Raw genomic sequence first — 27,547 nt, forward strand, 5'->3', positions numbered from 1 at the left:
TGAGTTTCATAACTTGACATCCAGCTGTTACTATCTTTAAAGTCATGTTTTTGGGTTAATTGTGGCTGAATTTACTCAACATATAAGCTGTTAATTATTTGTATCCTTGATGGAAGAAATTTGTTCTTTAATGTTTTTTAAGACACTTGTTTTTTCTTATTTATTTACACATCAGTTTTGTCTAACTGTTTTATGGATGTAATGTATAATTTTTTTTCAAATCTGCTTTGTATTTGGCAAGTAAATTATTATTGCAGGGTTCTTGTTTGTCGTATAAAGAATATGGTATTGCTGCAGCATGGCATGCTTTTGGAATGGTAAAGGGTTTGTGGACCTAATGAAGCTCATCTTTATTGTCCTTCATTTGCCTCACCAGCCTGCATAAAACTTCAGTGTGTTTCCAGCTCTCCCGATAGGCTGGATGACAGCTGGAGAAACACTGTCATTAAGTGCAGTGTGTAAAGCTGGCAAGCAAAACCGTTCCCTCGGGCTAAATGGCACACTCACAACTTACTGAAGTCATTTCACTCCTCAGGAATTGCATTCTGTTGTTATTGCATTCAAGTCTGATATATCTTTTTATGTGGGTTTGATAAGTGCAACAAAAAAACTTTCTGAATCTTTTTGTAAAGTAACTTTTAAAGGGACAGTTTACCCAAAAATGAAAACTGAGTTATTTATTTACCCTCAGGTCATCCATGACGTAGGGGTTTTTGCTTTACAGTAGAACATTATTGCAGATTTCTAGCTGAAATAATGGTCATTGGTGACTTATGAAATTTAAAGGTGACCTATTTTGCAAAAAAAAAAAAAAAAACTTTTATAAGGGGTTTTTAACACATAATAATCACTTAGCAACTGTCTGTGACTATTACTAGCTTCTAATAGTAAAATGTATACATTTTAGTTTTTATAATTACACTTCCTAAAAGCAACAGCTGTTTTCATCCACTTATTTTTATGCGCATTAAAATGTTAATATAAACACCAAGATGTGAATAAGTTTTGAAAATGCACATAAAATCATATGTGCATAATTGAGTAGGATAAACTTTTTATTTGATAAGTATGTGCATTTTAAAAAAGTCATGTGATTCTGTTATAAGAGATCGTGGGATGATACAAATGTGTGTGGATGGACAAACCAGCAGGCTGACTGCATTTTAAAACATCTGAAATGTTGTTTTGGTCATTCTAAAATGCTGTAACAATTTCAGTATTAATGTTACTATATTATTAATTACCTCCAGAATAGACGAGAGCATCTGTGCTTCGTGTCTCACGCCTTCAAACACTACAATGCATTCATTGCTTGTTGGCATTGTCTTCCAAGGTGCTTCTGAGTAATTAATTAAATGAAGAAAAGCTTCACGCAGCTTCTTCTACTGCATCAAATTCTGTTTTTACTTTTGGTATTTGGCCCCAGTTAATCAGGAAGTTACGATTTTGTTCTCTTTGACTCATTGGAAGGAAACTCTGCTTTAGTCACACGTCTTTTGTGCAATATTGCAATTTTGCGCATAAATTGAATTCTTATTTTGAATAGAAGCTAGCTTCTAGCATAGCTAGTGTCTGCAGAAACACTTTGATTTACATTGTCTCTTTGTACATGTCATCAGAGAGGGAAAGCACTGCATAATAGTGACAATCTATTCCTTAATAGCATAGGACGTCAGTCTGGTTTGTGAAGCTGCCACTATGCTGACACAGGCATTTGTTGCTCCACCCTTTTTTTGAAGCCCTGCCCTATTTTTAACCCTTCAACTGCCTGCTCTATCAAATGGTTAACAATGTTTTGACTTTTAAAGGAATTATTATTGAAGTCATTTAAAGAAAGACATTTAAATAATGGTTTAGACTAAACAGCATTGTTGGTTTGCAAGAAAATCAAACAAAAATAATGCTGTTCAACTACTACACTTGATTTTTGTTTTATTGTAAAAAAAAAATGAAGAAAACATGTTAAATGAGAATCTAAAATATATTTTATGGCATACTCAAAAAAAAAATAAAGATGATTTAGTATTTACATTTTTTATATATTTTTTAAATACTTCATATTTTCAGATTTTTTATAGTATATGTATTAATTCCAGTACTTTTACCATAAACCGACATATCACCCTCTACCAAGTGGTTGATATTTTTTAATCACATAATATTTAATTAAATAAATTATGTAATGTGTTGAAAAAACATGCATTGAGTGTCAATTGCAATTGTTGTTTGCTAGTTTCAGCTTGGCGCAAAGGTTGTTTTGACGTTTTGTAACACCCTGTTTAAATAGCAAATGGATTTGCACTCATATGCCCATAGACGTTCTGGTCTAAAAAAGGAAGGGTGTTTAGGCGCATTGCTATTTTGAGGAACGTTCGAGGTTACTAAAGTAACCCTTCGTTCCCCGAGGAGGGGAACGGAAGCACTATAAGTGGATTTGATTTGTAAAATCCACGCATTGGGAGGTTCGGTTCAGAAGCTACTCGTCTGAAAGAGTATTGAACGGGCCAATTAAGAATGAATTGGCAGCGCAAGCCTGCGCAGGTGAGCGGCATAAGCAATCAACTGAGTATATAAGCTCACCTGGCGCCAGCAGACGCTATCCTTTTTAAGCTGAAGAGACTTTCAACAGCTAAGGGACAGTCATTATGGCGACGGAGTATAGTGCTTCCGTTCCCCTCCTCGGGGAACGAAGGGTTACTTTAGTAACCTCGAACGTTCCCCTTCGGGGGGAACTTCAGCACTATAAGTGGATTTGATTTGTAAAATCCACGCATTGGGAGCCCATTGAAAGCGCCATAATGACTGCACCTTACCAACACCCCCGATGAGGAGATAGTCAAGCAAGCGTGACGCACCCGCATCATGGGGGGCGCGGTCCTCCAACGTGTCCCTGGCCCTAATTTATCCTACTTCAACAGAAGTTTTACGGATTTAGATATATTTTTTGGGAAGTCGTGAGCATCTAGATAATTCTAGGAAAATACGACAGTACGTTGGGAAGCGTGCAATCCCGATAGGGAGGACGCTGCGGAGGCCATCCGTTACCCAAGGGGGGATAGATGGCAGAATTTACATATGGACTAGCCCTAAAAAGGGGGAGTACGCATAGCAAAAGAGTGGTTAGCGGGGAGGGAAGACACGGGTCCGCCCAGGGGGGGACTTAACCGTGGCGGAATAAGCATATGGGATCGCCTAGTGGGGATCACGCATAGCAGGCACCTTTACCCAAAACGCGGGCTGACCAGCGGGCAGACCTACAACGTAGTGGGCCAGCAAGTGACTCCTCCGCTGAGTCAGTGCTGGGGGCCACGGAGGAATCTGCAGGGCTCACCTGACGGGGAACTTTACTGACAGATAAAAAGGCGCACGTATCTCCGTGTTAGGGAAAATGGCGCAGCAAGCGTGTTTCAACACCCTACCGAATTGTTTCCTCAATCACCAAGGGTTACCTAATACCCTTGAGGAAACCGGCTCCACTCGCAGATTGTAAAACCTTGCAAATGTGTTGGGTGTCACCCAGCCCGCAGCTCTACAGAAGTCTGTTAGAGGGGCGCCGCGTGCGCGCGCTCGAGAGGATGCGAAACTCCGAGTGGAGTGCGCACGCGCTCTCGGGGGACGCGGCTTATCTCGGCTCTGATAGTGAAAGAAAGGCATCCACAATCTAGTGGGAACTTATTTCGGTACGGCACTTCCCTGCTGCCGACCGTTATAACAGACGAAGAGCTGCTCAGATGATCTAAACTCTGAGTGCGGTCCGGATAATACGCAAAACGCGAACTGGACAATAAAGAAGGGCTGGGTCTGCCTCCTCCGAGGGCAGCGCTTGCAGGCTCACTACCTCGTATTAAAACGGAGTGGTAGGAACCTTGGGCACATATCGCGGGCGGGGTCTCAGGACGTGAGAGAAGCCAGCCCAATTACAGGCACGAGTCACTGACCGAAAAATGCCTCCGGGTCCCCGACCCTCTAATCGATATCAACGCGACCAGCAGAGCTGTCTTCAGGGACAGAAAGATACTGAGTCGAGGATCGAAGGGATCTGCGCGGCTTGTGTAGTGAGGGCGAAATCCTAAGAGGGCATGAGAGGGGGCGGGATGGATTAATTCGCTTAACGCCCCTGAGGAACCGGATGATGAGGTTATGCGTTCCCACGGTGCTGCCAGCCACCGCGTTATGAGAGCGGAGATGGCAGCCACGTAACCTTGAGTGTGGAGGGCGACAGCCTGCTCTCCAGCTTCTCTCGGCGTAAAGAAAGCACAACGCTGATCTGGCAAATTACGGGGGTCTTCTCAGCGAGAGACACACCATTCAGTGAATAGACTCCACGTCAGGGCATAGGCGTGCTCGGGGAGGGGGCTCTAGCCCGAGTGACGGTATTAGCCACCGCAATCGGAGGTTACCTAAGTCTTCCTCGCGTCTAAAATCTCTTCAAAGATCGGCGAGGGTGCCAGGTGGTGCCCTGTCCCTGAGAGAGTAGGTGCTCTCTCGAAGGGACTGCCAGGGGAGGGCTATCGCGAGGGAGAGCTCTGACATCCAGGTCCGGTTGAGCCAGAGGGGCGCAACCAGCAACCTGTTCCTCGTCCTCTTCCTGACCTTGCACAGTAACTGCGCGAGCAGGCTCACTGGGGGAAACGCGTATTTGCGCGCGCCCCGAGGCCAGCTGTAAGCCAGTGCATCCGTGCCGAGAGCACTCGGTCAGGGAAAGAACAACTAGCAATGAGCGATCTCGGGGGAAGCAACAGATCGATCTGGGCTTCCCCGAATCGCGCCCATATCAGCTGAACAGACTCGGGGTGGAGTCTCCATTCTCCAGGACGCAAGGCTGCCGTGAGAGCGCATCGGCTGCACGGTTGAGCTTGCCTTAATATGAATGGTGTGCAGCGATTTCAGCCGCGGATGACTCCAGAGGAGCAGACGGCGGGCGAGCTGAGACATGCGGCGAGAGCGCATACCCCCTATACGGCTGATATACGCCACCGCCGCCGTACTGTCCGTCCTGACCAGCACGTGTTGCCGCTCCAGCACCGGAAAAAAACGGTGGAGAGCGAGGAACACTGCCAACAGCTCCAGGCGATATGCCAATGCAACTGGGTACCTTTCCACAGGTCCGCAGCCGCATGCCCGCAACGCACAGCCCCCCAGCCCGTGTTGGAAGTGTCTGCTGAAACGACAACAAGACTGGACGCCTGTTCTAGAGACACCCAGGCCTGTAGGAACGAGGGGTCGCTCCAAGGGCTGAGGGCGCGGCGACACAGCGCAGTAACAGAGACTCGGTGTGCGCGCGCGTGCCATGCGCGTCTGGGGACTCGATCGTGAAGCCAGTGCTGAAGTGGTCTCATATAGAATAATCCGAGCGGCATGAAGCGGCTGCGGATGCCATATGCCCCAGGAGCCTCTGAAATAGTTTCAGTGGGACCACTATTTTACTGTCGAGCTCTCTCAGACAGTACAGCATCAGCTGAGCGCGCTCTCCGGAGAGGCGCCCTGCCATGGTGACCGAGTCCAGCTCCAGCCCGAGAGAAGAGATCCTCTGCACGGGGGCGAGTTTGCTCTTTTCTCGGTTGACCTGAAACCCCCACAGGTGGAAGTGCCAGAGCACTTTGTCTCTGTGCATAATCAACTGCTCCAAGAGAGGGCAAAAATCAGCCAGTCGTAAAGAAATTGAGTATGCAGATGCCCGCGAGCCGAAGGGGCGCTGAGGCACCCTCCGCGGGCTTGGTGAGGACCCGCGGAGACAGAGAGAGCCCGAAGGGGAGGGCTTTGTATTGCCAAGCTCGACCTTCAAACGCAAACCGCAGAAACTGTCGGTGGCGAGGAAGAGTGGAGACATGGAAATACGCGTCCATCAGGTCTAATGCTGCAGACCAACCCAGAGGACGAACGCACCGGAGGATGCGCTTCTGCGTGAGCATTCTGAACGGCAGCTTGTGCAGGCAGCGGTTCAAAACGCGCAGATCTAGGATTGGCCGTGACCCACCGCTCTTTTTGGGCACGATGAAGCGTGGGCTGTAAAACCCACTCTCCATCTCGGCTGGAGGGAGCGGCTCGATTGCATCCTTCGCCAGGAGGACAGCAATCTCCTCTCGCAAGACAGGGGCGGACAGGGGGCTGACCCTGGTGAATACACACCCGTGACTTGGGGGGCCGTTTCGCGAACTGAATCGCATAGCCGAGTCTGATTGTGCGTATGAGCCACCGCGAAGAGCTGGCCCGCGCTAACCAGGCAGGCAGAGCTCTCGCTAATGGACTCATCGCTACAATCGCTGACGTACCAGCAGTGGGGCAGCGCGGAGTGGGTGTGCTGATCCGGGAAGCTCGCGGGTCCCACGGAAAAGCTGGAGGTGAGATATTTGCTCTCACTCCAAACCCGAGCTCCGGAGGGGAGGCTCGAGGGGTGGGAGAAAGGAGACCGTCCTCCCAGCGCTCGTGAGCCACTGGCGAAACGCACCGAATCTGCAAGCTAGAAAGCATAGCGTCCCAGACTGGCAGATTTCGGGCTGTCACATCTGGGGAATTGAAAAGTGCCCTTTCATAATGTTTTCATGGCAGTAAAAAGTGCCGTTGGAAATGGGGCCCCGCCCTCCAGCGGGGAAAGAGCAAGTTCCCTCTTCTCCAGATGGCCTGTCCCAGGGGCGCTTCGCGGTCCGTTGCCGGACTTAGCGGCGTTCTGGGCAGGGGGGCTGCCTGCTTCCGAGGTGCCCGACGCGCTCGCTTCGCCTGAGGCGTGTGCGGGGGCGGAGCAGCTCTCGTAGGCGGGCGCCTTCGGCGAGGAGCAGGTATGAATGGCACGGCGGGCGGAGCGGGCTACGGACCGCCGATAAGACATCACCCACCAACTGCTCTCTCACCGCCTTGAATTCCTGGGTGAATTCACAGACAGTGTCGCCGAACCTGGCTGGGGATATGGGGAAGTCAAGAAAGCGGACTTTGTCGACTTTGCGCATATCAGCCAGGGGTGGCGCTCCTGGACCACTAATGTGGACATCGTCCTCCCCAACGCACACGCAGCGGACTCAGTAGTCCGAAGAGCTAAGTCGGCGGCGGTGCGAAGCTCGTAAGCCTGGGTTGGACCCACCCTCGTGCAGCTCGGCCAGCGCCTGCGCTTGGTAGCGCTGGTAGGTGGCTATCGCATGCAAGGCGGAAGCAGCCTGGCCCGCAGCTATGTAAGCTCTAGCTCCGAGGGAGGTAAATAACTTACAGGCTTTGGATGGGAGACGAGGCGGACCCCGCCAAGAAGAGGCGCCGCGCGGATTTACCGACATCGCGCACTTAACCTGAGGAATCGCCACATACCCCCTGGCTGTTTCACCGTCAAGAGTGGTTAGGGTGGAGGAACACGCAGCACGAGCAGAAAAAAGTGCTTTACAAGACCGCGTGAGCCTACTGTGCACCTCCGGGAAGAAGGGAACGCCCCTCTAGTCGGTCCGGCCGCGGAGCTGGGGGATAAACCATCTCCAACCCACGGCCGAAGCAGCCCGGGAAAGCACGGCTAACATGTCCGTTTCAGGATCCGTAGTGACAGCGCTCACCAGCCCGAAGGGGGCGAGCGGGTCTGGATCATCATCGGACAATGAAAGCCCACCCTCCGATGCCGCGGTGGACATCTGGTCTCCGGTGTCATCGGGCGTAAGGGCTACCATCTGTTAGACGGATCGCTTCCCCCGCCCGAAGCTTGGATGGAGCGCTTAGAGGAGCTGGAGGTCCGCGGGCCCGTGAGCGACGGATTATCTCTCGCTGAAACCCTCAGATCTGCCCGAGTGCCCGCTGCAGAGCAGGGGACAACTGGGGTGGTTCACCCTTTTGCAAAGGCTAACCGCGATCTTGCGCAACAGTCATGGCATCGCAATGACGACATGAACTGCCCGCGAGCAGCGCATTAACATGCTGGACCCCCAGACATGTAACGCAGTGCCCGCGCCCATCATCCGAGGACAGGAAACCACCGCATCCAGAAACGCACAGTCGGAGCGCCGTCCTGATAAGGACGTGCTGCACGACTGTGTTGCTCTTTCTGTGAAGTTTGCAACTTTATACGCACCGCTCTGGAGGACCGGACCCAAAGAACGCCAGGCAAGGGAGAAACCCAGCTCGACCGTCTGCCACTGCGTGTACACACTCTGGACCGGGAGAATGCTCTCGTTCGCTCAGAATCGCTGGTCACAGCAGGAGGAACCCTCATCGACTCGATCAGAAAGTCTCTGAAGCGAAAAGGATAGCGTCTGCTGGCGCCAGGTGAGCTTATATACTCAGTTGATTGCTTATGCCGCTCACCTGCGCAGGCTTGCGCTGCCAATTCATTCTTAATTGGCCCGTTCAATACTCTTTCAGACGAGTAGCTTCTGAACCGAACCTCCCAATGCGTGGATTTTACAAATCAAATCCACTTATAGTGCTGAAGTTCCCCCCGAAGGGGAACTATAATAGTCTGTTCAATAGATTAGATCAAAGCAGGTCTATAGTCCAGCGCAGAGCGCACTAGTTGTGTGCCTCAATGACACATTGCTTAACACACACAGGGTGTACAGCAATACAGAAATATCTTCACAAATAAAAAAGAATCATTTAAATATTACAAAAAATATTATTTTCTAGCCTACATAAATATAAAAACCACACTTTTTCAGTTTATTCATACAAATTTGCTTTTGTATAATGTTATTATTATTAGCAGTATTATTTATTATATGCATATTTATATTTGTTTTATTAAAAACAAGCTTAGATTTGCCCACTTGTCAGGTTTTAGACCATATGGGTCATAGCATGTATATTTGGAAATAACTCCGTTTCTTTTAACACATTTCGTTATTACTGTTCATTTATTTGTTTGCTAAAAATTAGAACTGAATTTAGAAATAGTTTTGAAACAAATATTTGCGCTTAACAAACTAAATTAATTATGTATAGGCTATGGATGTCTGTGCGTACAACATGTTTCCCTATCCACGAGAGTGAAAGTGAAAGTAGAGAATGAGGAGGCGCATCTCTTATTCTCGTGCTGGAAATACTTTGTTTAACTGTTTTCTCTATGGCGTGATGCAACTAACTCTTAAAGGGAATGGGAAATGAGACTCTGATTTATTCTCAAAACACACCTATAAATCATTAAGAGAATAAGCTCAGCCCTGTTAGACTATGCGCCACTGCGCAAAGGGGATTTTTTCCTCCCTAAAATAGCAAAAGTGGATTCTGACATGCCTTTAATGCGTTTGCGCCCTGCGCTTTGGACTTTTGCGCATGGATCGTCAAAATAGAGCCCTAGGAGTTAAGTTACTTTTTTTGTTGGTGGGGCAGTTAAAGGGTAAAGTGACAGTCACCAAAATGGCACAATTAGGATAAAAGCCTAAAATGGGCAATTTTACAGAGTTTTAATTCATTATTTGTGGGGTATTTTGAGGGATTGACTCTAGGGATATCAGAGTGTATAGTCTGTGGTGAAAAGAATACTTTTAAATTGTCATTTGCATGCCAATTCTGTCTTTATGTACTTCCACTGAATACATACTGTAGCTGTGGATAACTGTAGCAAATCTTTTGTTTTTTTTTTTTTATAGTCAGTCATGATTGATTTAGACTGTTTGTTCTGCGATATAAAGTGGAATAACAGTACACTGTCGAAGATTACAGATGCTGATTTATATTAAGATTAGACAGTTGACATTTTTCAGCCATACTAAATTCTCGTTCAAAAGCTACAGTGATCTGTGGGTTTTAAATCATGCACTTCATGCTTTTTCTTCAGCGTTCCACCTTTTTTGGTGCTGCCTAGAAAAGCTATTAAATATTTTTAATAGCTTGATGCTTTTGCCACAGGTATATCTTTCAAAACGTAAAACAAACAAAAAATCCTTTCGTAAGCATATCAGACTGAGGCGCATTAAAGATGAGAGGGAGGTGTGCTTTTATGCACAGTGTTTCCAGTTTTCTGAGCATGACAGTCATTTTTCAGACACAATAGTAACTGAAAATATGACCTTTGAGTGCCAATATGAGCTATAATGACTTGCGATATGAAAAGAGAGTGAAGAGAGCGTTCAGTGACCCTGTTAGGAAAACGAAACATGAACAAACCAATTTCACAGACTTCACATTCAGGTTTTCTAATCTTTCAAGTGCACCAAAAAGCAAACACAACAAAACAGAGCTTTTATATGTGGTTCTTAAGAATGAAGCATTAGTGTTTAATACTGGAGCATTTTAACGAAATATTCTGTTACATCTGAATTAACATGGTCAGATTGTTGAGAACACAAATATTATAAATGCTGTGAGTACACTTGTCACTCTTAAAAAATGAAAAATCATCTTTAAAATCACTGGAGTAAATTGCTAAATTAAATGATAAACTACTTTTGAACAGTTATTTTATAGTGCAATTACATTTCACAATTGTACAATTTGTACTGTATTTTGATGAAATAATGCAGCCTTGGTGAGCAGAAGAAGCTTATTTTAAAATATTTAAAATCCTACTTACCCCAAACTTTTGACCAGCAGTGTAGTTATCATGTCAATGCAGGACAAAGATTCAAAAGATTAGCATGTAGACAAAAGCACAGTTATGATATTGACTCAATATATATATTTTTTTATCCATTTAAAAATAGTTTTATGTAAAGCTGAAGTAGAATACTTGCTTTGAACGAATCAAATCACTGTCAGTGATTCGGTAAATCATTAGGAAAGACAGCAATTTGCTTTGATTGTATATGAATCAACATTTTTAACACATTGTTAAATTGAATGATTCAGTGGATGATGTGGTATTGCCACCACCTACAGTATACTGATGTTTTTAGTGTAATATTTATTTATTCATGGCATTCCAAATACAGCCAATTTATCAGCTCAACATCACATTGTTTAATCATTATATATATATTATATAATGTAAATATATAAAACATATATATATTTGTTTTATTTCAGCTAGAATAAAAGCAGTTTTTCGTTTTAAAAAAAAACATCAAAATTATTAAGGTCAAAATTATTAGCCCCTTTAAGCTATACAGTATATATTTTTGAGCTAGATTTTTTTCGATAGTCTATAGAAAAAACTATCGTTATACAATAATTTGCCTAATTACCCTAACCTGCCTAGTTAACCTAATTAACCTAGTTAAGCCTTTAAATGTCACCTTAAGTTGTATAAAAGTTGTTCTGAAAAATATCTAGTCAAATATTATTTGCTGTCATCATGGCAAAGATAAAATATGTGAGTTATTAGAAATGAGTTATTAAAACTATTATGTTTAAAAATGTGTTGAAAAAATCTTCTCTCCGTTAAGGATGCACGGATGGTGGTTATATCCGCGGGCACTGTGGATAATCTGTGGGTCAGGCGGGTTGGGTAAAAATAAATTACAGTATGATTAATTGCGGGTGGGTTGCGGGTGGATGTAGCAGGACATGGCAGTGGACCATTAGTTGCAGAATGGGAAGATGAGACACCCAAAATAAGGGAAGCAAGAATAAGTAAGTACACGAGAACTGTTTAAACTTTCAGTTAGAGGAGTCATCAGAGGATAATCTGCTATCGTTCTGGAGAAACAAGATCGCTTATTTACAAGACTGCAGCACCTTGCAAGGAGAATCTTGTTCATTCCTACAACAAGCAGTGAATGCTCTTTCAGTGCAGCTGGCCGCATTTTGGAGGCGAGGCGGAATCGCCTGAATTTTACTATCAGAGATCCGCAGATTAGCTCACTGAATCTGCTGTTAATATCCACAGTGACCTATCATTTGTGCCTAAAATAAAGAATTAGAATTATTAAAGTGACGATCGGGTGCAGATATATAAATCAGATTAAAGTATGTGTATTGTTTGTTGTTTATCCTACAATGACAAAAAACTGAAAAGAAACCTAGTTTTGGATTAATGAAATTACTAGTCATGAACAAATGAAAAGTATTTTCTAGAACTTGTTTTTTGTGAAAGTCAAAGTGATTTATAAAATGCCATGCCATGCCATGGTGAAAGAAAGTAAATAATAATAACAGTACAAAAAATAATAATAAAGAAACAAATCAAACACACACAAAAAAACAATTAACAATTATAAATAATATAAATAATATAACAAAAAATTCTTACAATTACAAACAAGCAGGAGCTTTACATAAATCTAAGATTGTGTAAATAGAGCACAAATAATGGCCGTTCTATTAGTGTATTAGTACTAAAGTGTGAAAATGCTGTATTATACCACAGAGCCTCAAACATGTCATATGCCTACAGCTCTCCTATTGGCCAGTAATATTCTGCTGTCGTGAGCCAGTAGAGCGTGGATCTGAGGCATGTAATTTGGCCTTAATGTGAGCCTCCATTGAGTGACACGATCGAGGGGTTTATGGGTAATGACTGGCACTGCCACATCCATCAGTCTGTCTCCTTCTCTTTCCGGTGTTACATGTCAGTCAAGGTGTTTCACCCACACGTGCATCATTTGATTATCTTCTTGCTTTCACTCCCACCTGTTTTCTGTCTCTTTGCTTCCGATGTTTGACTCCAGTAAGTGATGAAACTGTGTCACGCTGTGTCTCTCTGGGTGTCTGCCAATGGGATGATGCCTGTCTGTGTTGTGGAGGAAATCGAAAACGTGTTCCGATGTGGAGTGTTGCCTTCAGGACTGATGCCACACGGTTATTTGTGAGCTACCTTTGTGAGCAGCTGCAGGGATATTGAATGAAATAGGGGAAAAGGGGAAGTCCTATGGAGAATTGTAGTGGATATTGAGAGGGTGGCTGAAAGACTTGAGTTAATGAGTGTGTGTGCATGTGTTTGTGTGTGACTGTGAATGAGGCAGGCTGTTGGAGTGATATGATGGCACATGAGAAGAGGATGATGGTGTATCTGAAAAGTGTGAAGCATAAATTGAAGAGTTCTTGGCCTTTTCTGATGCAATGCTTCAGCGGAAAAACAGAATAATTGTCATTTATTCTTATGTGATAGTTATTTTTGTTTATTTTGCATACAGATTTATTGGAAAAGCAAAACAGGAAAATCTTGCTTAGTTAATTTACCAGTATTCTGTCAACTTAGCCTGTAGCTACAGAAAATTAGACAACAACAACAACAAAATATACATAATAATTACATATTTAAATTGTGTTGTTTTTATTATTATTCTATTTGGGCAAATTAAGTAACATGCATATTAATATAGTTTAAACATATCTTCATTGAAATGAACTTAAAGCTTTGTGTTACTTCATATACCCTGTCTGTAGTACACACACAGTGTGTGTGTCAGGGTTTCAAGAAAAGGAAAGGAGCGAGGACTCAAATTCATGGACAAAAATATGGGTTTATTATAAAGTATATCATAAAGGCAAAAAAAAAAAAAACCTGAGTGAGGAAAACATTAACAAATCAAATAAACAAACAAACTTGACTGGGCTGGCGGGGAAAGGCAGGCGATGAACTGTCATGGGACATCAGACAAGAGGGAGCAATAAGCAGTAAGAATTAACATACAAAAACAGGTGAAATCAAGTCCACTAAACGCATTGCAGGTACAATCAGAAGAAAGAAAGAAATAAAGAAAGAAAGAAAGAAAGAAAGAAAGAAAGAAAGAAGTGTTTTAGACTAAAAATAGAGAGACATGTAAATTATTTGTCATTTAAAAGTGATAGGAATAAAACAGCCAATAAAATAGGCTTTGTTTTCATTTACATTGTCTTCGTTGATTATATAACCTTACAGAATGAGTAATGGATACATTTATTAAGGCCTATTAATGAATGGGAATTCAACAGCATCCATAAGATTTTTTTTCTAAGGTGCTATGTTTTGTTGGTTTACCGTACTGTATACAGCGTGCGAATTACAAGGGGTTTGGAGGGGATTGATCCCCTAATTAATGCCACATACCCCATGAAGGACATCAAAACAAGATGTATGGGGTCAGTCCTTTAACACTTTAATACTATTATTTTCCTCTGATATGCATTTAAGTAATAATGTTATTCATTAAAATAATTGATAATATAATTATAGATTTGACCACCCCTAAAACCTTTGTTAAACATAATTTTGCCAATCAGTCTATTCTAGGGAAAAGTCTGGAATTGGATGATCTAGAACACCGACAGACTTGGTGTTCACAAGATTTAGTTTTCTCGTGAAATATTTGTTTGTATCTACATTTAGCCTGAAAGTAAAGTCAAATTAGATGCATAACAAAGTTTGTAATTTAACCTACACTGTTAAACCTTACCAGGCTTTTTTACAGTAGAACACTGGCAACACTGTTGCCAGCTACTCACTGTAAAAGTTTGGTTACAGTAAGTAACTGGCAACAGTGTTGCCAGTTAATAACTGAAACTGAACCATTACAGTGAGTGGCTGGCAACAGTGTTGCCAGTTGTTTACTGTAACCGAACCATTGCAGTGAGTAGCTGGCAACAGTGTTGCCAGTTGTTTACTGTAACCGAACCATTGCAGTGAGTAGCTGGCAACAGTGTTGCCAGTTAATTACTGTAATAGAGCAGTAGTGGTAACTAACTGGAAACTGTGTACAGTTAATTACTGTACTGTAGTGTTACAACTCACAGCATTATACTGCATACACAATAGTATGTCAAGGTGTTACTAAAATTAATTAGTATTCTTACCTGTTATTAATTCTTTAAATTAATTAAGTTGTAAATTCTGACAAATTTATTTTATTGTTTTGGCAGCAAACAAATATAAAACAGAAAATGTATAACAAAATTAAGAAATCAGCAGATATAAATATCATCTTACATATTACTGAGAGCCACAGGTCTGCACAGCAAGGCTGCAGTCAAACTAACGTTTAAGCATGCAAAATTCTGTCATATGGCTCTGCGAAAAGGAGTGGGATTAAACAAAATATTTAGAGATTGAAAAAGCAAGCAACTGGTCCATAATTTTTGTTCAGAGAGGTCATGGTTTGATCTTTGATTAGTCTCAAGCAATCACATGATGTGATTTCGCAGTTCAGAGTTCTCCAAGCTTGAACTTTCCAATGCTGCAAACTGTAAAATTTGCCGCATGAGCATGCATTCCAGGTCTGCAGCATTCACGTGCGTGGAAGTATATAGGGAGAAAAGTGCAGTGTGACCGGGACTTTAAGCTGTAACTCTAATTAAACACACCTGATAAAACTAATTAAGGCTCGTTAGAAATCTACAGGTAATGTTGAAGCAGGGTGGGAACTAAACTCTGCAGCCCTGCAGTTCTCCAGTAACTTGGAGTTTGACCCCCATGGTATATAGCAGGGGTGCTTAATCCTGTTCCTGCAGATTTCAGTTGCTACCCATATCAAACACACCTGCCTGTAATTATCACGTGGTGTTCAGGTCCTAATTAATTGGTTTAGGTGTGTTTGATATGGGTAGCAACTGAAATCTGCAGGAAGGTAGATCTCCAGGAACAGGATTAAGCACCCCTGGTATATAGCATACTTTTAAAGCAACTGCTAACATTTATCACAATCACATATCCAATAAATAAACACACACACACACACGCACACGCACACACACACACACACACACACACACACACACAAAGTGCTGCAGTGAAATGTGTTACTCTCTCCTCAATGCTGACCATGCAAAAAAAAAAAAAAAACTGAACAGCAAAAAACACAAAATAATTATTTTAAATTTTAAAGTTTTAAATAATTAAAAGCTCTGTCAAATCTCAAAAAGTTTAAAATAATTATATAAAACAAAAATAAAGTTGGCAACACCGAAAAACCAAAGGATCCAATCTTTTATTGTTATAATTATTATTTTTTTACTTTAAAAATCTCATGACAACAAACTTTTATATTGTTTCTAATATAAATTCATAGGTGGAAACACTACTCTGATATCTGAAATAGCAACAAACTCACAACCTGGGACCTGACAGTAGAGCTTTTGTGTGTGGATGGTTATGTGTATCATGTTTTTGTGATTCCCTGTGATGATTTCTGTTCACATGTTACCTTACTAAGGTGATGGAATTTAATGGTTTTTATGTGCATAAAAGCTGCTTATTTGCCAGAAAGATACATGAAACTGTTAGCATCTGTATATGGCAGTATGCAATGTCCAATAAATAAATATACTTAAATAAAAGTAATGTAAGAAGTTATATGAGGAGAGGCTAACTAGCTAACAATGTAGCTTTCAACACATTTTAAGATAACTACAATATAACTTAAAACACAGCCTTATTTTAGAAACCCTCAACATTCATTTGAACACATTTTACTTACTCATTGTAGATTCTTATTTAAAGCCTAAAACATATCAGACTACATCTGAATTGATGGACAGAGAACAGAGCACACAGCAGTAAACAAATCAAACACCTGGCTCCCTTAAAGGGGCAGCATTTTCTGAAAACATTTTCTCAAACTTTTTTGTTAAGAATAAGACAGCCTATGTGAGTGTCTGGTGATGCCTAAATCATTGTTTTCTGCCTTTAAAATGCACGTCTTTATGATTAGCAACATAAAGCATCAGAGTAGATAGGACAGTTCTGGTTGTACAGTAATTTGCCATTTATTGTCACAGTTACTACCTGCAATGTGTACGTAAAGTAAGTTACTGTAATTTATCATTTGCACTACACAATTTAATACAAAGTCTGCTCCTTTTACAGTAAAATACTGTTTCTTTTCATTACAGCTAAACACTGGCTATTTTATAGTTATTTACTGCATAATCTACGGTAAGGGTTAACAGTGTACAGTAACATCTGAAATAGATAATCAGAGAACACTGTAGCTCAGAATATACGCTGAAAGGCTGAAAACTTAAATATGTTTTATTAATAATCTAGTAATTAATAAAGTGACTGAAACATGTATTACACAAACTCACCGAAAAAGTTGTTTCCCTGATCATCAGTGTATAATTCGCACACAGTGTATATAGCCTACTTAAATTGACGTTTTTAGTTTAGAAATGCATTTTACTTTACATTTGATTCATTTTGTTTATTTCTCCGCTATTTTTCAACCTACTTTCGTTTACTTTTAGCCTATTATTTTTGTAGTTGGGCCTAGTTCCGCTTGTCACACAGAAGTTTTAGAAATGGCAAATGATGCAATTTATGTAATTACGTCGCAGCATGCAGTTCATTATGAAGCATATTTAAAGGATTGGAATAAGTTGTTAGAAGTCCTTGGTAATACAGGATCAAGTCAGTTTAAAAGTTCGTGTCATTTAAAAAAAAAAACTTATTAGTCAGCACTGAAGGACCTTCAGAGTGAAGATGCTTAATGCACATATGGCCTTGTGAGAAAGTGCTGATTTATGCGTTTCGCAAATAAAAGCTGTCATGACACCAAAGATGGCCATCATGCTGCTATATGGAAATGTGATGCAGCCAAAGCTGGAAGTGTCATCGCTTTCTCTCAGTTTCTCTTTCTCTCTTTCTCCACCTGTCTTTCTGAGATTGATAAGTCCAGCAGATGGGTAACAGTGATTGAATCCTGACTCTTGCGGAAAATGAAAATATTTGCTGACGATACAGTGGCTCATGAGGGCTTTCTGAAGAGCAGCACAACACAACACAATCTAAATGAGCTCTCCATCCACCTGTCTGATTCACCAGCACCGCTCAGAGCCTCAGCAGAAAAAATATTTGGCTTTGACTAGATGAAATATGAAAGAGTGAGGGATGGGTGGTGAGGATCTCATCCATCAGCTCCACTCATCTCCTCTACATCACTGCCAAATCTGAGCGTCACAACTGACCACACAACACCTGCTGCACATTATATGTTATGCTTCACTCTCCCTCTGCATCATTTCAAGCTTTTCCTCATTCTTTTTTTACTTAAACACGTTGCTATAAGGATCAGTCTTGTATCTTTATATTCAACAAGCTGATTCCTCACTAAAAACCTCACAGATCATGTGTTCAAGCCATTTCATTAGGTTTTGACTTGATAAAAGTAGTGATGTCTTATTTTTGTACTTTCTTTTAACACCAACAATCAGGTTCATTTAGCACTTGAACCAGTATCTTTCAATCCTAAACAGTCATAGCATGATGGAGATATAGCATACTCTCATGTGGCTTTACCTAATTCATTTTCAATTATTCCCCATCTAATGCTTTAGCTGGTCTTTTTAAATTCAGTGAGCTTAAGGGAATCAAGAAAGATACTGCATGTCTCCAACTGATCAGTGGTACTTTAGAAAAAAAAGTGATTAAATACACTCTAAAATGTCATACTGTACACAATGTCATATTTTGCAATATCTGAGTATTTTGTTTCTGTTCTATGGCTTATTTTTCCCATACAATGTTTTGATGAGGAGCTGTTTTTTTTTCCCCCTCAGAGGAAACACTCCCTGGTTATATCATGATGATGTTAATTTTTAGTTTGTCTTGTTTTAATTAACTCGTTGTGTCATTGTCAAATTTGATCCAACAGCACTACCTACTGTGCCACTGCGTTGCATATATATATATTCAATATATATATATATATATATATATATATATATATATATATATATATATATATATATATATATATATATATATATATATATATATATATATATATATATATATATATATATATATATATATATATATATATATATATATATATATATATATATATATATATATATACATATATATATACATACACACACACACACACACACACACACACACACACACACACACACAGTTTAAGTCAGGATTATTAGCCCCCCTTTGAATTATATATTATATATATATATATATATATATATATATATATATATATATATATATATATATATATATATATATATATATGTATGTATGTATATATATACGTATATATATATGTATATATATATATATACGTATATATATATATATATATATATATACATATATATATATATATATATATATATCTATATATATATATATATATATATATATATATATATATATATATATATATATATATATATATATATATATACATATATATATATATATATATATATATATATATATATATATATATATATATATATATATATATATATATATATATATATATATAGTTAGTAAATCACATTACTTGATTAATTTAGATACTTCCCTTCCATAACATGAACATGAAACTATTACAGATGCATATTCAATATGCACAAAAATAACGTCCACGCCTTTTCAGAGATATTCTTCACCAGTTTAACAAATACCAACATTTTAACACCAAAAGACCAACGCCAATTTGTAATGTTTTGATTTAGAGGCTAATTTGTATGAAATTGTACTGTCTCATTCAGACATTTTAGTACAATTTGCTCATCTCTCAATTATGCCATAATTAGGCCTTGGGTTTTCGTACAACTGAACTCATATGAATTCATACAAATTAGCCACTTTGTTGACAAAACACAAAGTAGTTTTGTTTCCTCATAAGAATTTTCGGCTGAAAAGACAGATTGCACTGGTGCAAGCTAGTAGTTAATCTGGTCCTAAACCTCTAGTGTGGACTTTTCGCTTGCAACCCTACCCAAATGTGTAAAGTTTAAAAAGTAAAAAACAAAGAAACAAATTGTGTTGCTTATTAATTACATCATCATAAACATACCTGAGGAGTGCAGGAAAAATACCTAAATCACAAGACAATGGCATCATATTCTTTTTCTCAATATGGATTGTAAGATGTCTGGGCACGATGAGCTTATTACAGATGAAAAGCTGAATGAAAGCATAATAGAGGGCACAGGAAGGGTACAATGAGGCTTGGGAGAACAGATTTTTCCTCTGGAACTTTTTTCCTCTGAAGCCTTTTTTTTTGGATGTGAGTGGATGACAGGATGAAAATGAATTACACCCATATCAAGTGGGGGGAAGGTGAAGGAGAGCAAGTGACTGAAAGTCAAGTGCCCTTGCTGCTAAAAAGAGCGGATAAGCTAATAGGGTCAGTGATGTTCTGTGTTGGCATGACTGAGCACCAAACCACAGTGACTAAGCTGCCCAGTAGTACACAAACACACAGACACACACAAACACACACACTCATAAATCTACATACACAGATTTGCAGGGTAATTACCTGGAAACATTCAGACCCACTGCGGCCACATGCCAATAACCCAGAAAGCTGAATCACAGGTGCACTGCAGACTCACAAACACACACCAGTCATGGTACACTAATGATTCAGTTCACATTTTAGCCTAGCCTGCAAATCAAATAAGCAATAAAACAAAATGATGTGAGTGCTTTTACACACACAATTATATGCACTTATACTAGACGCATGGTTATATTGGTGCTTTCTATAAGTGTGTGTATCTAATTAATAAATAGTGTGAGTGCAAATCAGTCACTGTGTTTTAGTATAAAATGCTCTAATGTGTTTACCCATACAAGAAGACTGGCTTTAATTTTTTTTTTTTTTAACAGTAATCATTAAAATGCCAGCTTCCTTTAGCTTCCTTTTCACAACATTTAAACTGCGTTCCAGCAGGCTGAATAATTTAAATGATAAAATATTCTTCTCCTCTGGGAGCATTTTAATCATTTGAGTTTCAATGTTTTCACCGTCGCCCTGTAGCACATTTACACTCTGATACTGGTGGATTTCATTGCAAACTCTGCCGTATAGTCATCTTGCATCTTTGTATTTGTAGTGAAATTATTTTACCCAGAGGCCGGTCTTTTAAAATGGTAGAGATAATATGGAGTTATCTGCAATATATGTATTTGTCTGATAGACTTATTTAAAAATGCTCAGGGAGAAATGAAAAAGATACATCAAACAGAAGTTGGCACACAGTAAGGGTGCTTTCACACCTAGACTTTTGTTTCGGAACCTGGCGTGTCTCCCCAGTTAGCACGGTTCATTTGGCATGACAGCTGAGCAGGAACTCTGCAAAATAAACCCTGAAACTTTGACCAATGTTAGGAGAATTTATTCGCACGTGACTTTTATCTTTTTTGGTTCGTTTAGAAACTTTGCTGTGTGAAAGCGAACAGCACCTAGTTTTACACAATTTTAATCCCTGTTGCGGAACAAAACTGGTGTGAAAGCACAGTAAGAGTATAAAAAAACATATTAGCATAGTTTATTTAATTTAGGTTTAAAGTGTATTTTTTTTAAAGTGTTTAACTTTTATAAATAACAACTTTAACACAATAAAGGTCAAAAAGAGATGCTAAAAGAGTTCATTTATGTCATATTGTCATAAATGCTTTTTTCTGTCCATTGAGTTGTTGAATATTGTAGAAGTCTAGCATCTAATAAATTTACAAAACTATTTTTTACTTAGTTGCCAGATTAAATTTAAGTGAAGTGTCTACTTTAATTATTTAAACAATATTCATAAAATTATGATGCCGAAATGCAAAAAAAAAAAAGGTTCTACATATTTACTATAGGTTAAAAAATAAATGACATGCTTTACATTATTTCAAATAATGATAAGTGATCAAATTAAAGTTTCAGATATATGCAAAATGTGCCTGGTCACCTTTGGTAATTTGTGGTAAAAATATTTTATTATTTATTGTGTATTGTTTTTAAAATAATTCTGTAATAAATTAATAAAACAGGATGCATTATAATGTCCAAAAAAGCACCATAATTGTTTTCATATATTGTGCTCCAAGTTTGGTTTAAGTTTGTGGTATTTCAACACAATGTTATGGCAGATTCGTAAGCTTTTGATTTAGTGGCTAACTTGTGTTAATTCATACAATTTGGTACGATTTGCTCATCCCCTTATGACAGTTGAGTTTGGGGGTGGGGTTGGGTGCCACGCCTCCTTTTTAAAATTGTACTCGATTTAGCCACTTAATTAGACTGATTTAGCCACTAAACTGACAAAACGTAACATACTTCCGTTTCCTCATAAGATCAGGCTGGGTATTTTGATATATGCTTAGACTTTTCTCAAACTTTTTTTTGTTCTATAAGAAGCAAAAGCCTTTTTAAAACAATTAAGATGCTAAAGATATTCTTCTGATGTTTATTATCTCAAGATGCCTAATGCCTCATTCACACTAGCAGCAACTTTGTAGCTGTCTGTCGCTCTGGGTGGTGACCTGCTGCAAACGCGGTCTGTATAGGTATATACAGCACGAATACAATCAGCCTCTGAGTGAGAAGAGAGAGGATCACACGTGAGCTCTACTGGTGCTCCTATTGGCTGTCGCTCTAGAAAGTCGCTCTTCATTTGCGTAAAGTTGAAGGATTCTTAACTTTGTTGTGTTGCTCGACACCCACCTGGGGCCTGTTTCAGAAAGCAGGTTAAGTTAAAACTCAGAGTAGTTTAACCCTGAAATGAGAGAAACTCTGGGTTTTCCGTTTCAAAATGGCAGGTTTATTAAACTCGAGAAAGCAGGGTAAGTCAAGCCTGTTTCTAAAAGAGAGTTAACTTTAACTCAGAGTCAGTTATCGTGGTAACTTACTCTGTGAATCTAACCTGGTCCGGAGCAGGTTTTATTCTCTAAACTCTTGAGTTTCTGTCGGTCTCCTCCCCTTTTTAAAGATGAAGCGGTATTTCTCGCATTAGCCTTACGTTTCCACACACCTATTTAAGAGCTCATTTTGGAGATGTGCATAAAAAAGATTGATGGAAACGTCATGATTCACATAACTTTTGAAAATACGCATAATATAACGTGCATAACTGAGTAGGTTAAACTTTTATTTGATAAGATGCACATAAACTACGAAATGCACTTAACAAATTATAGTATGTACATTAAAAAATGGTTTGTTAGAGATGATGATGAAAATGTGTGTAAAAGGACAAACCAGCAGACTGAGCACACTGCAGAACATCTTAAATGGTGTTTTAGTCATTCTAAAATGCATTTACTGTTTCAGTATTAGTGTATATTATCAATTACCTCCGAGCGTCTGGAGCGTGTCAAGATCTCCGCGTCTGGCTTCAAACGCCCCCACGTGTTCATTGTGTGTCAATTGTCTTCTGTGGCTCAGGTACATTAATTAAAAAAAAAATCATTGATGCAGCTTCTTCTACCGCAGTAAATTCTGTTTTTACTGTTGATATTTGGCGCAAGTTAATCAGGAAGTGACGATTGTGTTCTCTTCGACTCTTTGGATAAAAACGCTGCTTTATTTTTAGGCGTTATTCCAGTTTTGCACAAATTTATGTAATAGCCTATATTTAGATGGAAACACAGCTATTGCCTACATTTTTGTCACACACAGAACAAAGTCACGTACGAAGCTTGTCCTTTTTTTCATAAATAATTAGCTTAACCTTCGACATGCACTGTTACTAGATTAATGGGATTATTATTCTGTCTAAAAATAATTTTATTACTGCTTACCTTATTAATGTTATATCAACCTCTATCACTTGATCTATAAAAAGGCAGACACATAACAAGTACACTGTTAAATCTATTAAAACTGATAAAAGAGTATAAAAGTTTAGAAAAAAAGTAGGCTATGAACGTCACACATTACATTACTTATTTTATTATACTTAAAATGTTTAAATACTTAAAATTAAAAATTACGCATTAACTTGAGCAGCTGGTTTCCCACGCTAACTGTCTCTGTTTCACTGATGGTTGCTTCATTTTAAATATATACACTCATATTTGCTATAACTTTGCATAAGCACATCAAGTTCAGCTGAAGAAAGAAATGCTGATCTTTTTTTTTTAAGATGTTGCCATAGTCACTCGTTATGTCTGCGCTCCATTGATAATGCCTTTTTATAGTCACGGTGTGCGCGCTTAACTCTGAGTTGGTCTACTCAAAGTTGATTGACCCAACTCAGATCAGTTGTTCTGAAACCGAAAACTCAGAGTTTTTAATCTCTCGGTAAATCAACTCAGAGTTCAAGTTTAAACTCTGAGTTGTTTGAACCTCCTTACTGAAACAGGCCCCTGGTCGCCAACAGTCGCCGTTGATCATGTAGACTTGTCGCTTTGCCGCTGCGAGTCGCACGTAGTGTGACTGGAGCTTTAAAATGATAGTTCACCACCAAAACTAAAAATTCTGTCATTATTTACTTACCATTCACTTGTCGTAAACATGTTTGTGTTTCTTTTTTCTGTTGAACTCAAAACAAGATATTTTGAAAAATGCTGAAAACCTGTAACCTTTGACTTCTATAGTATTTGTTTTGCTACTATGAAAGTCAATTGTTACAGATTTTTTACATTTTCAAAACATTTTCTTGTTTTGTGTTCAACAGATTAAAGAACTCATAGATTTTGAAACCACTTGAGGGAGAGTAAATACTGAATTTAAATTTTTGGGTGAACTATCCCTTAAAATATACCATTAAACTGTTTATCAGCTCAGTCACCTATTCCTGATCCCATGTTGACAAATGGCCTGATGAACAATTTTCTGGTCCCTTCACAGGTAAGAGCCCATACCTCATGTTTACTAACCGCCATGAAATCCGCCGCATTGATCTGTTGAAGAAGGACTACACACAAGTGGTGCCGACCCTGAAGAATGCTGTGGCCCTGGATGTGGATGTTACCACCAACAAGATGTACTGGTGTGACCTTTATCATCGCAAGATCTTCAGGTACACACACAGCATTACACACACGCACAGGGCATATCGCGTTCCTCCCTCTAAGTTGACAGCTGTTTAATCTTTGTTTGAAAAGGATAATTTGCAATTAGTGTAGAGCGCTGAGGTAGGAGGAGATGTTGCGGTTCTGAGAAGCTCTTCCCGCCTCCTCTCAGCTGTCTGATATTTAAATGCATGAGAACAGCTGCTGCAGAATAACTGGAGATTTCCTGACGGCAGCAGCATCATGCAGTGATCAATTGAAAGCTGTGCAGGAAATTGCTTGTGTGCACATTTCCATATAGACTTTTTTCTCTGGTTTCCTAGGAGTTGGGATGAAAATGTAAAAAATTACACAAACGTCATCAAAACAACAGCTGTACGTGAGGAATTATTTTAGGTTTTTGGGTATAAAATTGATTTTTATTATTTGGTTCTTGTTTTTGATTGTTTGTATTTATTTATTATCAGATCTCAGTTCCTCTGGACTTACTAGCTATGGGTTTGAGTGAAAGGTTGAACAATATATATTTTATAAAAGTCTGATATTAACATTTTAACATCCTTTTTGTCATAGCATTTTGTTATAATATGTTAAGTTTGGCAGAATTACAGTCGTAGTTTGCAGAATTAAAAACAAATGTTTTATTTAAGCATATACTGTAACTATAAATCATAAATCCAGTGAAACTTTTTTTTAATAAAATTTATAAATTTATTTATTTTGTTAGATTAAATTCTCAGTTTCTCTGCAACTTCCCACTTACTATGGGTTTGAGTAAAAATGTTAACGTTTGTTTTATTTTATAATGTCTGATATTAACATTTTAACAACCTTTTTTGTTATAACAACAACATTTTATGTTTTGCAGAAAGGCCATTAGTAAATTACAGAATTAAATAACATGTTTTACTTGACACAAAACTATAAATAATAAATCCAGTGAAACAGAGATTTTTCAAGTGGTTCATTATTGTATGAATGTAAATTTTACAGCTCTACATAAAGAATGCCAATATACATTACCATGTTTGGGGTCAGAATGTTTTTTTTTTTAATAAAACTATATATTGTTACAAACAATAATTTCAAATAAATGCTCTTGAACTTTCTCTTTGTCATACAAATGAATCATAGTTTGCACAAAAAAATGAAATGTTTAGTTCAATTCATGTTTATTTCTATATCGCTTTTACAACGTAGATTGTGTCAAAGCAGCTTAAAACAGAAGTTCTAGTAAATTGAAAATGTGTCAGTCCAGTTTTCAGAGTTGAAGCTCAGTTTAGTTCAGTTCAGTGTGATTTATATTTTACTGCTAAAAGTCTAAACACTGAAGAGCATTGATGCACAGCTCCACAAGTCCCAATCCAAGCAAGACAGTTGTGAGGAAAAAAATTTCACCAATTGACATAAGTGAAAGAATATATATATATATATATATATATATATTGTTATTATTATTATTATTATTATTATTATTAGCCCCCTGTAAAATTTTTTCCTCAATTTCTGTTTAACGGAGAGAAGATTATTTCAACACATTTCTAAACATAATAGCTTTAAAAACTAATTTCTAATAAGTGATTTATTTCATCTTTGCCATGATGACAGTAAATAATATTTGACTAGATATTTTCAAGACACTTCTATACAGCTTAATGTGACATTTAAAGACTTAACTAGGTTAATTAGGTTAACTAGGCAGGTAAGGGTAATTAGGCAAGTTATTGTATAATGATGGTTTGTTCTGTAGACTATTAAAAATATAGTTTAAAGGGGCTAATAATTTAGACCTTAAAATGATTTTTTAAAAAAATAAAAACTGCTTTTATTCTAGCCAAAATAAAACAAAAAACACTTTCTACAGAAAACATTTTTTATCAGACATACTGTATAAATATTCTTGCTCTGTCATACATCATTTGGTAAATATCCAAAAAAAGAAAAAAAATCAAATGGCGTTCAATAATTCTGATGGCAACTCTCTATATATAAAACATAAAATACATGTAAAATATAAAATGTTATTTTTTGGAGCAATCGATCAGCATTTGATTAGCTTAAAAATGATGATTGACTGTAATGATGCTGAAAATTTATTATTTTTGTTCATTAATTGCATTTGTTATTTAAATTGTAATAATTCTCACAATATTAAAGCTTTTGTAAGATTTTTGATCCAATAGATACAGCTTTGATGAGCAAAAAAACATTTTTAAAAAATTTCAAACCTAGATTTCATTCATCTATATGGCATCAAATGCAAAATTTGCAACATTCCTGTCATTTCTAACCTTTGCTACTCAATATTTTCATCCTAACTGAAGGACATTCCAGTCCCTTACGGGAGGTCCTGATTAATCACATCCAACCATTTAACAAAGTCATCTTATCAGTCGGACAGCAGCCTGTCACGAAGCTGAAGAACCTGACAAGCGTTTGTCCTTTAATGTCCCAGTGTGTGCATATATGGCATGTCCTGCTCTCATCAGCCTCTAGGATCATCTAATTCACTTCACCCACACCATATGCTTCCCATAATTTACCTCCAACAATAATGCGTCCCATTACTCTTCCCCTCTCCCCTCAGGAGGGCTCATGTTAGGACGCTTACGACAGTTCATTATCACTTTAGAAACCTTCAGAAGAATGGAAATACTTGTGCTTGTCTTAGGGAGTTTAATTTATGTATGGGGTCCCTGTCGAAGAATGGCAAGAACTGAGTTATGGTGAAGATGTGAACGGTGTGGATGTCTGCTGACATCTGAAACCTCAAATGAGGTATATCATTTAAAGGCCACTTATAAATTCTCTGTGTATTTTGAGGGTCATGTGGTTATTGATTTGATCATTGTGGTTGTTTTGTTAGATAACGAGTCTTGGTTTACCTGCAAGAGATCTCTAAAGTGACACTTTTTATGTTTCACTGTAAAGGTTCATATTAATGTTGTGTTTCTTGCTTTAATTAATCTTAATTAACTTTGTATTGGGTTAATGTGATGCAAGCTCTTTGCTGTAATTAAGATGTCAGAG

At 38.8% G+C, this 27,547-nt stretch overlaps 1 protein-coding gene across 7 annotated transcripts in view; it reads left to right on the top strand.

Annotated features, from left to right (window-relative positions):
- lrp8 (low density lipoprotein receptor-related protein 8, apolipoprotein e receptor) overlaps positions 1 to 27,547 on the top strand; it is a 332,503-nt gene that overhangs the window by 258,441 nt on the left and 46,515 nt on the right. For all 7 annotated transcript variants that reach the window (XM_073953023.1, XM_073953022.1, XM_073953024.1 and 4 more), the window contains 1 exon segment: positions 24,354 to 24,525. In XM_073953023.1, coding sequence (XP_073809124.1) covers positions 24,354 to 24,525 — 172 coding nt within the window.

The sequence above is a fragment of the Danio rerio genome, chromosome 6 (genome assembly GCF_049306965.1).
Source record: "Danio rerio strain Tuebingen ecotype United States chromosome 6, GRCz12tu, whole genome shotgun sequence".
NCBI lineage: Eukaryota > Metazoa > Chordata > Actinopteri > Cypriniformes > Danionidae > Danio > Danio rerio.